Source organism: Aptenodytes patagonicus, chromosome 6 (assembly GCF_965638725.1).
Source record: "Aptenodytes patagonicus chromosome 6, bAptPat1.pri.cur, whole genome shotgun sequence".
NCBI classification, from domain to species: domain Eukaryota; kingdom Metazoa; phylum Chordata; class Aves; order Sphenisciformes; family Spheniscidae; genus Aptenodytes; species Aptenodytes patagonicus.
The window spans coordinates 63,996,597-64,011,695 of record NC_134954.1 but is presented as its reverse complement, the minus strand read 5'-3'; the positions used below and the strand labels follow the sequence as shown (position 1 = coordinate 64,011,695).

At 39.6% G+C, this 15,099-nt stretch overlaps 1 protein-coding gene across 2 annotated transcripts in view; it reads left to right on the top strand.

Annotated features, from left to right (window-relative positions):
• Positions 1 to 15,099, top strand: part of MYLK (myosin light chain kinase) — a 220,059-nt gene that overhangs the window by 100,543 nt on the left and 104,417 nt on the right. For both annotated transcript variants that reach the window (XM_076342984.1, XM_076342985.1), the window contains 5 exons: positions 198 to 363; positions 3,191 to 3,227; positions 5,144 to 5,718; positions 8,703 to 8,906; positions 10,055 to 10,189. In XM_076342984.1, the coding sequence (XP_076199099.1) occupies positions 198 to 363; positions 3,191 to 3,227; positions 5,144 to 5,718; positions 8,703 to 8,906; positions 10,055 to 10,189 (1,117 nt within the window). The remainder of the gene's footprint in view (positions 1 to 197; positions 364 to 3,190; positions 3,228 to 5,143; positions 5,719 to 8,702; positions 8,907 to 10,054; positions 10,190 to 15,099) is intronic.

The window sequence follows — 15,099 nt, the reverse complement described above, 5'->3', positions numbered from 1 at the left end:
AACAGCCTCCTGCAGATATGAATTATAGAACTTTTGGACACATTTTTTTGTTTATACCATCTGAGTATTATTCATAGAAGGAATTTGGCTAAAAGATAGGAGAAAGGCATTTTGACCTGATGTTCTACCAAAAAATTTCTTGCTCCCCTTCTCTTACCAATAGCTAGCTGTCTCATGATGTCTTGTGATATTTGCAGGGTGATACGCAGTTGCAGCAAAATGAGCGTTTCAACATGTTTGAGAAAACAGGCATCCAATTCTTGGAAATCCAAAATGCTCAGCTTGCTGATTCAGGAATTTACACATGCACAGTGGTAAACAGCGCTGGGAAAGCATCTGTGTCTGCAGAGCTCACCGTTCAAGGTATGGCAAAAAGTTTACAGGAGAGAGCACAAGTAAACCACAGATATTCCTTTGAAATATCTTTGGTTCTGTTCTCAGTATAAGCATTCACTTTTTCCCATTATCTTCTCTCTTCATTGAATGATACTGTGATAGCTTGGAGCATGCTACAGCTGAAAACATTGTGTTGGTTCAATGGGAAAAAGGCTATCCAAATGCTTTATAACAACTTTCTTTAAAACCAACTTTTCACTTTTACTGTGATTTTGACCTCCATATGTTTTGAACATAGATTTTAATTTCAGCAAATGGAAACCTTGCACTTGTCATTATAATCAGTAATTAATTTTGTATTTGTTGAGTACCAACACCAGGTGCACATTTATACCAGCTCCCTTTTGGGAAACAAAATTGTATCTATATTTGTAGAACCAGGAAAGTGAAGTAAAGGAGCATAACTCTAAACTGTAAAAGAGAAAAACAACTTAATGAGATTAAAATTCAGGCTTCTCAACTCCCAACCCTGCCTTATTTCACTGCTGTTAAAGGAAATAAATGTCTTTGTATAAATAATTCAGCATGTTCTATTCCATATATACATTATCATATACAGTTCATTTTGCAGTTTCATGCTTCTTAGGGTGCCCTTTGCATCAGCCTCAAAATCATACAGCCTTCAGCAACCACACTAAAGAGGAATTTCGTCAGTCAGTGGGTAAGCAGTCACTGGACCCAATTAAATAATTAAATCAACAGCTGCTGGCTTCAGCCACAGTCATAAGATCAGTGGGTTACATACATACCCAGCAGTGAATTTTTTGATGCAAGATTTTTAGGTTCACATCAATGCTGTCACTCTGTAAGATAACAAGAATATAAATAACAAGAGGATTTACATTTGGGATCCTCAGAACCACAACTAGCCTTTGCCACCTAAAGCTTTACTTTTTACCTGTAAGTTCCAATCTGACGAAGCCATTGTAGAAGGAATTTCTACAGGTTGCCTATTCAACTCATGTTTTGGGTCATTTTGTTCAATAAGCCTTTTTTTAAACATGAAACTTGATCCTTACTTGCTGTCCCCGAAGTGGTGAGCTTTCTGTTGTGTAATGGGTACATCTGCATTGAGAGATGATGCGGAACTGGGGTCACAAAGTCAGTTGTGGTATATGTTTGCTTCAGATGCTGACCACATCTCTGAATAATGCGGGCATTCTTTCTTGGATTAGTACAGGTCAGCAAAAAGGGCACGCTCTTGCAATGTACTTGACTAATCAGATGATTCCACTTACCTAACCACAATATATAATACCTAATTCTTTCATTATCAATTAAATCAGGTCAGAGGAGTTGCTGCAAGATGCTAGCAGACAATCAAGTGGCTCAGAATTACTACATTTTCTTTTAAATCCATGCAATCTCATATATAGATAATCTTGTTCCAAGAGCTACATTTTTTTCCCCAAGTTCCCATAGTGGAAAGTGGAGAGGGAGGGGGAAAATGTTCTTTTAATTGACAGGGTTGCATGCTATTGTCTTGTCTGCAACCAGTAGTTATTCAGCTTCCCCTTCTGCATTTATCCAGACTCTTTTCAGCTTTAATTTTTATGTGAAGAATTTCTGTTACTGTTTATTGACAGGTTTATTATAGTGAGGTCAGTGGGTTATTTCCCTCTCTCACTGCAACTTTTGTGTGTGTGTAAATAGATTCTTTTGGTCACACTGAATGGTGCGGCAAGTCCAAGCATTTAGATGTGGATTTTTGCTTGCAAAACACAGTGGAAATCAGGGTATCATCCATCACATGGTTTTGTCTTTTCCCTGAGGTGAAGTCTCTGAAAGCATTTTTATGGAGTATTTGTTGATGACTTGAGAAATTCATTATCTTGCAAATTCATTATTACATGTCTTTCTACCGTAGTCTCTAGTCTCACAGCTGACAACAGTGTAGATGCAACTTTGATCTGACCAGGAGAAAACAAGCTGCATCCTGTAGTGTTAAGTAGGGAAAAATGGAGAGATGTGGTTGGTACTTGATCTGGAGTGGTATTTCTCTCCTCCCAACTATGTATTATCTCATGCTGCCCCCAAGAAAAACAAATACTGTCAAGGTTTGGGAGAATGCATGGAGAATTACATACATATGAACTAAGAGACTGACTATGGGCAAATGTGTGCTCAGTTATATCAATGCAGTTGATGAGGTACCTTGGCAAATCAATATAGCTCAGCCATGTTCCCAGATTTCCTGGTGGTGTTGCAAAGTGAAGAAATGTGATATATTAGCTTTTGTGTTATTCACGTTAAACGTGATAATACTTGCTACACAGGAAATGAGTTGGTAAAAGTTTACAGGTGGGCTCAGGTTTTGGAAGTTTTTACTACTGTTAATTTGGTTTTGTGTTTTAGCCAGAGGAAAGCTGCAGTTTCACTGTGGGCATGCTCAGATGTAGTACTGATGGTTTGTCTTTCTCTACTTCTACAAGCTCTGTGGAGTTCCCATAAGGTTTGATGAGCTGCCTCCCAGTTGGAATCTCTTCCTTACTTCTCTCCCCCAGCAAGGAGCCTTTGAGCCTCACAGAACCTTTAGTTCTCAAGGGACTTGAGAACTTAGTTGACCCAGCAATGTCTCAAAATGGACCAAGACCTCTTTGTGTTTCAGCTGAGCAGCTTGCTGTTGTCCATATCAAATTTCAGGTGTGGTGATAGTCAATCTTGACTTCAATGGATTGAAAATATGAAGAGTGAAGGTTCTTAAGTATATTCTTTGCTTAAAATCTTTCAAATTTATGGAATTGTGTACAGTATTGTATGTATAAGTTACCTGTTTTTTCTTTTTTTATTTCAGGTCCAGATAAGACTGACACATATACTCAGCCACCATGGTATGTTTTTACTGGAGTACTTTCTGAGAATATTTAATTGCAGTGCACTAATTTTGACATTTACTGCATGAGCCTTCCTCACAAAGTGATAAATTTTTTTGGGTCAGTCTGTATTTGGAAGTTAGAAAATGTTTACTTAGAATGAGATTCTCTTTTACTGCCAAATTCAGCTGTCCTGGTAGACTCCTATGAAATAGTTGGTGGAACTGGTGGCAACGCTATGAAGTACAGAGTTCTGGTCTGGTTCAGGAAAGCAAAATTTAGATGGCTTTATGCTAACTGTTCCCACGTAGCCAAATAGTTATATAATCTGAACAAAAACTATGTGAGGAGAAATTATATTCTGTACCAATTGGTCAAACTTCCTTTCTGGAATCAAAAACCTGCATGCATCTTGTCAGTACTGAGCTGGTTGTTCTTCGCTGTCATAAGCAAAACATGGTATGGCCATGGTCTTTGCTGTTGTCTGAAAATACATACAAAAGTATGGGTAAAGTAACAAGAAACAAAAAATTTCATATTTTAGGCCTTTATCAAGATTTTTAAAGTTAAATGACTGATTTTTTTAAAAATAGTTTTGTAAAATGGCTTTTCTTCATGAATAGAAAATGCAGGAATGAAATGCTCTAAGCTGACTATGTAAGACACTTTCATGAAGGCCAGTTGCTTTCCAGTCTTCAGGGTGTTTAATCTGACCTCACATGCCCTGGATGGGATTTCAAAATGGCAATTTTATATTGCCCTAACTCCATGTCCGCTGCAAAGTGGATCTGAAAATGCTGTGCTACCCTGTTTTTCAGGTCTGTGTGATTTTTAGGAACATACTTTAAAATAAGTTTAGTGTAAATGAAACTGTGCAGCTCTACAGCCAGAACTCCCCATGTACCTGGGTTCTCCAGTGTAGTTTTGCCTCCTCCATCGTTTATTCCCAAAAAAGAGGTATTTTGTAAAATGTAAAAATGTTACGGTTGTAACTGCAAATCTCATAGGCATTATTTCTCTAGTACATTTAACTCTGGCTGAAGAAAGTACCACAATAAATATCCCGAATCTCCCTGAGAAAATAAGTCAATGGCACTAAGTATAGCAAAACAGAGCTGGGCTAGAAATTACTTCCCGTATTTCAAATATGTTCCAGTTCTGCCTTGGAATAATACTTTGGAAGTGTGAGACACACACACAGTGCTCTACAGGTAATAGCTTAGTGGTCAGGGCAGTCAACGTCAATGAAGGAAACTTGGATTCAAGTCCCCATTTAGTCAGCTACTCTTGTGCCCCCAAAGTACTGAGCAGCAGATCCATCGTAATTCTGAGAAACTCTTCCTAATAATACCATAGCTGATATTGTTGTGTCCAGTCAATTGATTCTTTGTTTTTGACAACACCCCCTCTCCCTCCCCTAGACTTTAGTCAACTTCCCTGATCAGTCCTCTTTTGAAATCACCAAAATTACAAGACACCATAATTAGAAATATTAAATTCACTGCACAATTTACATTTTCATTTCCCTTTAGGGAACTATTTTATGTGGCGTTTTGAGCTATAATTATACGTGGCCTCAATTTATTAAAGCATGAAGTAGTGTTACATCATGGTCATTCCAGGGTCTCGTGTAATTGCTCTCTATGTAAAGCAGCATATGCAAGGTTAGTGTCTGACTCACAAAACGTGTTAGAACCTGAGCAGTGGATTTGTATCCAGAAATCCCTCAGTTGAGACAGTGTCTGAGCACTGATCACATTTTATGAAGCTTTTCACTTCCCCTCTTTCATCCATGTTCTTAATCTGTGTGAAGGAAACTAACGGCTAATTAGTTCACCTTCTTGCTAAGGGCTTGTACATTTACATCATTGCTGATAATAATAATTAGTCTTTATACAGTGTCATATATCTGTAAACTTATCATTTTCCTTCAGCATGCCATCAAAACCAACAACACTTACTGTTAAAGCCATTGAAAATTCAGAATTCAAACAAGCAACTAGCAATGGGATTGTGAAAGAGCTGAAATCCAGCAGCACTGAACTCATGGTTGAAACCAAAGACAGGGTGTCAGCAAAGAAAGAGACCTTTTGCATCGCCAGAGAAGCCAAAGACAGTAAGCAGGGACAGCACCAAGAAGCCAATGCAGTGTCTCCTCAAGAACCTAAAGAAGGAAAAAAGGGATCTCAGGTCTTGCAGAAAACTTCAAGCACCATCACACTACAAGCTGTCAAACTGCAGCCAGAACCAAAGGCAGAACCCCAGGCCACTTTCATCAGACAGGGTGAAGACAGGAAAAGGGCTGTGCAGCCCCTGATGTCAGCTCAACAAACCCTATCTCTGACAGGGCAAGTCAGTCCAAGGAGTAGAGAAGCAGAAAACAGATCTGGAGCCCGGAAGGCTGTAATGGAGGAGAAGAGAGAGCCTCTGGGAATTCCCCCTCAGTTTGAGAGCCGTCCACAGAGCCTGGAAGCATCAGAAGGCCAGGAGATTAAATTCAAGAGCAAAGGTAAAGGGATGAAAGTTACCAGAGCCCTGGGGTTAGTCAGGTTCCCCTTCTGTGTGTGGAAGTGGGGAAGCAATTCCTTCTTCACTGCAAGTTGTCCTCCTCCTAAAGCATTTTGGAAATAGATGCAGAATCTCATGCAGTTTCCACAATACTCTTCTCAATGAAATTTTCAAATCATTCCATACTGTAGTGTCCATCCCTTCTCTCATCTGGGGTTTCCCCAGGTGTAATCAATGCCACTCTTTCTAGGAGGTAGTTTTAGGGCCTCTTATGTGGGGGTGCAAGAGAGAAAATGGATGGTACACTTTCCAGAAATGTAATTAGTTATATTGCCCTTGAGCCAAAAAAAGATCAGATAAGAAACTACAATCAGTCACTGCATTTCCCTTGCGGAATCTACTTTTACCCCTCATATTTGGTCAATCTAGTGCTGATCATAGTGCTTCCTAACAACTGAAATGAAAAGTCAGAATTAAAAGGGAGGTTGAGAGTTTGGTCTGCAGAATTTGACTGGGTTTCAACCTCTCAGAACAGTAACAAGAGCTGCATTTTGCTGAATCCAGGGAGGAGATTTGGAATGCTGCTTCTTTTTTTTATTACGATTTTAGTAGAACATAATTTTGAAGAATTTTTCTGCTGTTTTTTTAAAATAACATTCGCATTTTAAAGTGTTCCCACAAGTGAGAGAGAAATTGTTTTTTATGTCTCTGGAGAAAAAAAAATCACAACAAAACCATGGGAATTTATTTCATTTCTTGATAGTTCTTGCCCCATGAGTGAAGAATACAATTTGTATCACAAGCCTAGAAAGTAAGAAGGGGAGGAAATATTCCAAAGATCTTGGCACCTTTTGAATAGTTTATTTTTCAGGTATATTAGTACTAAGAACATGGATTGCTTCCCATCAGAGCATCTCAAAAACTTTGCAAGGTTTAACTAACTCATGACCCTGTTTGGTAGGGAAAAGTAGTCCCTATTGTACAGAAACCAAGGAGATTGTTCAGTTCTTATTGAAGCCAGTGAATGCCTTTTCATTTGGCTTTGGACTCAAAGCACAAACTCTTACCTGCAAAGGCAAGGTGTCTGTAGGGAAGTTACAGTGGAATGTCCCTAGTGTGCTTTAATAAGTAACCTGAGAAACACTCTTTCCTGAGAATCCTCTCCGCAAAGGGTGACCAGGGTTGCTTTCACAGACACCTCTGCTTCTTGGTTGCAATGGACAATGGAAATGCTATTACACCCTTAAGGAGGCTTCTACCTGCCAGGCTGTCGGCTCAGCGTGCTTCTGGGTCTGTATGGTTACTACAAAGCATCCAGGTTCTTTCACGCTTCAGGGCTTGATTCCCCCCTCCTGCCCCCCCCCCCCCCCCCCCCCCAGCTTTTGGAGGTTCTCGCACCTCCACTGTTCTTCACTAATTGTCTGTGGATTCCAGTGTGCTCTTTCTCTGCTGAGCAGGAAAGAGAATCTTTTCTGAATAATAACTTCTAATTTCTAGTGGAGAAAATTCACAGAAAAAGGACATTTCCTGCTTTCCGATGTATGCAGTGGACATTCCAGTTTTTGCTCCATTTGTGGGTGTAATGGTAAACCTGCCCCCTTCCAAATTTTTTATGGATTTGGAGCTGGATTTAGGGACTGCCTTTTTTTTTTTCTTTTTTTCCCCAAAAAAGGAGGAGTTCCTTGTTTTCCTGTTTCTAGTCACTTGTATCAGGTGGGGTCCTGCTTCTATCTAAGGTTTCCTCTTCTTGATAAGTCGCTCCCCTATCCTTGTATTTTCTCCGTTCAGAAGAGTTTCCTGCAGTATATCGTATGTCTTTGTTGCTGATATTCCTGCCATCTTTTACAGTCTGTACCTTCCTCCGGGGCTGAGCACTCTTGCTATAATGAAATGGGTAGAGCTGGGAAGGAACATCAGCAAGGTGGAAGCCCCAGAGGGCCTTGTTTGCTGAAAATAAGTGAAGGATGGGTGGGTGACCTTTTCTGGCATTCTTTCATAACTTCTTCTCTTTGCTCATCATAGTAGCTGCCCCATGAAGCCCAGACCTCCCTCAGCACTACTAGGAGCCAAATTTGGTTTTCTAGAGCTCTGACACAGGCAAAGCAGGAAGTGAAGCCACAGCTCTTTTGATTCTGCTCCCTGAAAGTTTACTGTCCTAGGAAGCTGCCTGCTTTGCCTACACCTGGACCCTAGTCTGGAAAAAAATACCCAGAATCACAGAATGTTTGAGGTTGGAAGGGACCTCTGGAAGTCATCTGGTTCAAGACCCCTGCTCATGTAGTGTCACCTAAAGCAGGTTGTCCAGGACTATGTCGAGGTGGCTTTTGAATATCTCCAGGGAGGGAGACTCCACAACCTTTGGGCAACCTGTGCCAGTGCTTAGTAACCCTCACAGGAAAAAAGTGCTTATGTTCAGGCAGAACCTCCTGTGTTTCAGTTTGTGCTCATTGCCTCCGGTCCTATCACTGGACACCACTGAAAAGAGCCTAGCTCCGTCGTCTTTACACCCTCCCTTCAGCTATTTATGTACATTGATGAGATCCTCCTCGAGCCTTCTCTTCTCCAGGCTGAACAGTCCCAGAATAAACAACCTCAGTGGTAGGTACTGTGATTGCAAAGTACTACTAGGTGCTCAGAGAAACCGATTTAGCAGGGTAGGAAGGAATGGGGAGAAATTTCTTTCTTTCTCCTCTAATATCACATCCATTTTGTCTGTGACTTTTAGAGGAACAATTTTCAGATAGAAGTGCTTGGGGTTTTTCAAGTTACCAAATACCTGTTATTTTTAAAGATGGACTGGCCAAGAGGTTTTGGAAGATCAGAAATATCAAACCGTCTTTTTGAAGATAGTTTTGTGTATTACTTGCTCATTAAGGTTTATATAATTATGTATGTGTAAATTATACCTAATTTACACAAAAGCAAATAATGGAATACACTAAGGGGAATACCTTTTCATAAAAATTCAAATACCTGATTGTCTAGTTTCAGGGAAACCAGAACCAGATGTGGAGTGGTTCAAAGAGGGTCAACCTATTAAAGCTGGAGAAGATGTCCAAATATATGAAGAAGATGGACTTCATTGCCTATGGTTAAAGAAAGCCTGCTTGGGGGACAGTGGATCTTACAGCTGTGCAGCTTTCAACTCCAAAGGCCAGACTTCCACCAGCTGGTTGTTAACTGTCAGAAGTAAGTTCTTGTGAGCCCATCTGCACTTTGAAAACTGTGGCTGGGCTTTTCTAAGCTGTCAGAGGGTGGTGACTACAAAATTTCTATTACGACTTCTCAATGCAGGTTAATTCTGATTCCTAGCTCTGTGAATAATCTGGTGTGGGATAGCTGGCAAGCCACTTTCTGCATCAGTTTCCCTTCTGACCTTTTGTTTTTGTTGTTTGTATAGCTAAAACCATCTCATTGAATGTTTTGTACACAGGGAGGCCTGTTCTCCACTGAGGTTTTCTGTTAATGCTTGTATTTAATACAGGTTGCCAAAGATTTTATTGCTGCTGTTCTGCATTCAATTCTTTTGGAGTTGCTTAGCATTTCTATAGGACACTGCATATCTGAAATATTTTGTGAGCACAAACCAATCCGGTGCAGTAAAGCGAATAAAAAGAAAAGTGAAGGAATGAGAATTGCATTCTGCTAAATTCAAGTACGCTTCCCAGTGACAAATTATTTTGAGCTTGAAGGCACTGCCTTACTGGTCTAGTTGAAAGGTTTGTTGGCCTCTTGGCAAATCCTGTCCTCAGTTCTAATCTTTTCATGTGGTTTTAGGTTTTGTCCTGGAGCTATGATCATGTTTATGCAACATCTTTCTATTTGCTGTGCCTGAGGTTAAACCACATACCCAAGATACTATCTTTCTGTCTCATGAGAGACCTGTAAACTGCATTTTTAAGTCACTCTTTCACTGCCAGCCAGGGGAAATTTGGGAGAGGGACTGGGAGAAGACAGACAAGAAGAGAGGAGAATTATCCTTCCTGTTCTTTGCACTGAGCTCACTGGTAATGTTGCATGCACTTCTAGTGATTGGCTGCAAGTGGTGGATTCTGGCGTAGAAAACCACCGCCTAAGATATAGCTTGAGGGCTGGCAACGCCTGACTTGTAGATTATAGAAGAACCCCTTCTTTATACCAGTCCATTGCTCAAAATTATTTCTATTTCCCAATAAAACATTTCATCATGGTTTTGATTTTTTCTTTTTGCTTGTTCACATGGGATGAATCTGTTAGCCCAGCCATGTTACCTAAGCATACTTAGAAAAAGTCACTAAGTAGTAAAGATAATTTTTTCAATTTGGGTTAAAGGAACTGTTTTCATTTTCATTTTAAAGGGCCTAAAGTTCAAGAGGTTGCTCCATGCTTTTCCAGTGTCTTGAAAGGATGCTCTGTGAGTGAAGGGCAAGACTTTGTGCTGCAGTGCTGTGTAGGAGGCGTACCTGTGCCTCAGATCACATGGCTTCTCAATGGTAAGGAATCCCCTGGTCTGCAATACATGCATGCACACGCTTACATCCACAGTCTCAAATGCCACTCTGATCAGTACATAGCAAGGCTGTGAATACTGCACAAAGCACTCTAAATCACTGTAATATAATCCACTAGAAAATTTGAAGAAAATCAGTTTATATGCACATAATATGCACGAAGGATGGTTTTCTTGAGCAGTTTTCTGTCTTACTGCAGTTTTCCAGTATGCCCAGCAGGGGACTCTGGTGACAAGATTGTACGCAGATGGGTTTCCTGGGTTTTGTTAAACACAGCTTTTCACCATGCTGCAACAAAGCCTGTGTTGCTACTGTATGCTGAATCCTGTGCTACCCCTACTCCTTTGGCACTAGCCTCTGCTCTGAGAGTAACGGCTTGGCATCATGATCCTGCAGGGATAAGAAGTTCTAAGCAAAATAAATGCAGTATATCACTCTCTATGGTAGGAAGGAAACCCATGCCCGATTCTACCCTTCCATCAGCTGGGGAGGTCATAATTGGTATTAGCAGCTATGTCCCCAAGATCTTAAAATCACAGCTTTTCTGGTTGCTCCTCTACTAGCAATGTGTTCCTTGAGGTTCTAAGGCTTGCCCAAAGCTGACAAAAAAAAAGGATAAGTAAAATATTTTTTACTTTTATCAGACTGTATAATCTCCTACCCTGCCCTGATTACACAACTGAACATGCACGTTTCCTTAACAGTCCCCTCTTAATATTGGAGATGGGCCCAAACATCAGCGTTTTGCTTAGATTCCAAATGGTTTCAGAGATCCAGGGACTACACGCTTTGGCTAAGGGCTCTGTCCATTTAGAGCCATATCTGTTAATCTGTTAAACACTAGACAGATTTATTGAGCTTAACCCTTGATCACCTCTGTTACTCCTGAAGTGCAATTGATTTTTTTGCAGGCTCTTCCAGGCTATCTGTCTTCGTGTGTGTGTGATTTAAAGACAAGGAATAGCATACATTGCCATAAAGATGTTTCCTCCAGGATTGTTTTAAAATTAATTATTTGCACATGATCTCTGTTTTTCTTTAGCTATTGAGAGTAAATGGGATAACTGAAAAAGGTGGCAGGGCAAATGAACCATGACCTTGAGATTGGTATGTTCCCACAGCCTGGTCTGTTCCCCTTCCCAATAGCTCCATGTCTAGAATAGAAAGGCCACTGCTTTATTTACAACATGAAACATGTGAGTAAAGGCTCTGACACTCTCCCATTGGAAATAATTTGTTTCTCTGTCTGAAGGCTACTCTGCAGTTCCTCCTTTGCAGACGTGAGTAGAAACATTGTTTTGCTATGCAAGAATTGTGTCTTGCAACTCCGACCCATAGGGTCAGTCATTTCATCTTCATGTTCCAAGGGTACCCCCTGCTCATAAAGGGTTCCCTTAGTCATTGAATGCCATAGTTATACTCAGTTGTCTTCCACATACAGAGCATCTTCCTGTCTCAGATGACTTTCTGTGTTACAGTTCATCAGGCGTAGATACAGCGTCTCCATTGATGTAACCATGTTCTGCTTTGCTAACCAGAAAACCATTGTCTCCTGGAAAATACAGCCTAGAGATCAATACGCAACATGTTTCTGTAGGCCTCCAGTATGCGCTGTGCCCCCCTGCCTTTTTTCAGGATGTTTGTTCTGCATTGACCTTTCTTCTCACTAATCTCAGATGAGTCTGCCCTGTTCAGGTATAATCATGTTTATATTACATCCAAGCTTCTAACTGCAATTGGATCAATATCACAAGGAGGCAAGAGCAGGTGGGGTTTTTTCAGATAGTTGGATTTCAGACCATTAGGGTTCTGTAAGTGAAAGCCAGTGCATTAACTCTGCTCCTAAGTCAAAAGGCAGTGATGAGTCTGAGTAACCGAAGTACAAGAAAATATCATAATAATAAAAATTAGGGACATCATATATTATTCCAAAGACATAAGCACACTACTTTCATTCCAGACTCCTAAAACATACCACTATAGTTTAACGCTTTTCTGTCTTGGATCTGATTGTGATACATAACTGTTTATATACCATTTTGATACAAACTTGAATGGATTATAAACAGTAGTTTAATGCTGATAATTCCATGTATACTCCTAGGGTCATTATTTTACCTAAGGATCAAGTTGGCTATTGTGATATACATTTGAATGCAAACATTTCCTTCCTGTCTACCAGCTAGCTAGATACTACAAACTTCTCATATTTATATCCATTATCAAATAAAGGAGAAAGTTGTGCTTCTGATCCTGAAATACTACTCCAAGCAGACATAACAATACTTTTGGCAAAATGGCATGATGGAGTCTTTCATCAACTGACCATATGAAGAAAACAGTATATTCACAGTATATAATTTGAGGCAGGCAGACAAATTTTGTTTTAAAAAAGGTGTGTTACAGTCTGCTGTCCATGCTTGGAATATAAGGCTTTTTACGTTCACAACCGATAGACTGTGGCAGAGAAAAAAGCAGTCCGCTGAGAGCAATCACACTACTGTTCAAAATACAGCACTTTTGCAGAACTCCATAGAAATAAAAATCATATGGGACAGGAAGTATAAAGGTCACAAGAAAATATCAAATGCAAATTGTCTTCTAAGCATGACAATGATAACAAACTAGAATTAATTTTTGAAAGGAATAGTGAGAAAAATATGTATATCTCGGTGAAATAATGAATGTAAACACCAAGTTATCAAATCATAAGAAACATGAACACAAGGCTGCTTTGAGAAACAAATAAAAAATAGGAAAAAAGCAGAACAGTGTCACTGCTAGGCTGGCCAGCCCTTGATACTGAACAGCCTGTGTGCTGTCCAATCTGCCTTCCCGTGATCTCCGAGGAATTCACACCACCTGAGAACTAAAAGACTTGCAATAACTTCTTGTGCAATGTTAAATACAAGTACTACTTTAGATACTGAGCATTTTTACCAGCTGTGACTAAATACAAACCTAAAACATTTTCCAAGCCATTATATAGATTGACCTCTCTTTCAGGTCAACCAAGACAAAAAACAGATGATGTATGCTGTGCATTGTCTATAATTACTTCTTAGCATCTGTGAGGACGAGTACTTTTTTCCATATTCATAGAGACTGCACAAATAAGAGGTACCTGACCGAATTATGGATTTTATTCAAGCTCTTACTCTTCTCTGTAGCTCTACCACCTTCAGTTTCTTTCTTATACTTTTAGCTTCTTTAAATACTTTATTGGTAACTTCTTTTTAAATTGCAGGAATAAGGCCTATATGACTGTGTTTTAAATATATTCCTTTTCATATTGCTTTCCGTGTGGTTTTTTTCTCTAAGCTGAATTGAACCTCCTTCTACTGAATTTAAAAACAGTATGACCATGGCTTTAGCATAACAATTCTCTGAGTAGTGTTTGGTTTTAGGATAGCTTTCTGATCTGTTCAGAAAGCTTTTAATAAATGGGCCAGGGGAAAATTTCCTCTCTTCTGGCATAACATGCCAGCAGAAAGGTATTTTTTGTTATTGTTCCTGCTGCCAAGCTGTCATGGAGATTTGACTGTTCTGCCTCTGGAGAAGGGAACATTTCACTGCTGGGAGAGTTGTTTTTATTAGATCAAAATATAAGTACAATGGACATAACTTAGAATCTCGCTGCAGGTTATTCCTCAGGGCTGATATACTTGTGTTTGTTTTCTGGGGTCTGATGAAAAGGCTATTCTGTAAGTGAATTCACTATTCTGTGGATAGTGCTAAAAAATAGTTACAGTTTTGTTGGGAGCTGGAGTGAAAAAGACGATGCCCTGACAAAATTTGAGGACACGGTGAAGGAGACCACATTTTCTTTTTCCACATAGAACACTTACCCTATTCATTTGCTTATTTACAACAGAAATAAAAAGGCATTGTTCTGTTTTTGATGATACAGCTTTTATCCTGAGTGTATTTCTGGTATGGTTATCATCATAGCATCATTAGGCACCATTAATAGTTTCAATGTCAGAATCCCAGACAGGATTCCTGTCAGGTTAGATATTCTACAGTCAGACCAGGAAGGCAGTCCAGTGCCCCATGTCCTCTTACAGAAATCTTTGTCTGCTTGGGCTTTAGCTCTACATGTACGTATTTGAATGTAATGTTATTCCCACATGCAAAAAATATGTGATTGGACCTAATAGTTACAACAGTCTGTGTGTAACTGAGTGAAAGGGAGCTCAAAGGAACCGGTAATAAGAATATGTGACCTGTGAAGAAGGTGGAGAGTATTCTAAAATTGGAGTCTTCTGGGCAGTTGATTAAATGTTCACCCCAGTTTTTCATGTGGTAGAAAATTTGCTAACTTAACAAACAGATGACTTGTAAGATAAGTAAAGGAACAAGATCATCTACCACATTTTATAATATATTTAAGTATTGGATCATGCTGATTTTGGCACATGTTTGTATTTCAGAATGAAACTTTGTATGCAGATAGATAGTGCATAGATAATGACTGCCTTCTGAGTTTGCTAGTGTTGAAAATCAGAGATGTGAGAAAAATCTGTCCCAGCATTTAATTTATCTTGCTCATAGTGCAGAGCTGGTTCTTAAAAACCAGAGCTTTTGTCCTAATCTTTTAAAATGATTTTGGCAATGAAATAAATTTTGATCTTTCCTTTTGACCATGATTTCCCAGGTGACAGATGTCTTTGATTCAGTCCTGCACAATATCTCTGCAGTTTCACCCTCTTCTCTTAGATAACCCTAATTTCTTTTTCCAGTTTTATGCACAGATATCAGGCCCTCTTAAGCATTGCATACACTGGGAAAGCAACCAATGATGTCAGTAGTGGAAACTATTTAATATTGGGAAAACAGATTGCAGAAGCATTTCAGAAAGTGAGGCTGAGATTGATGACAGTTCCTGAAAC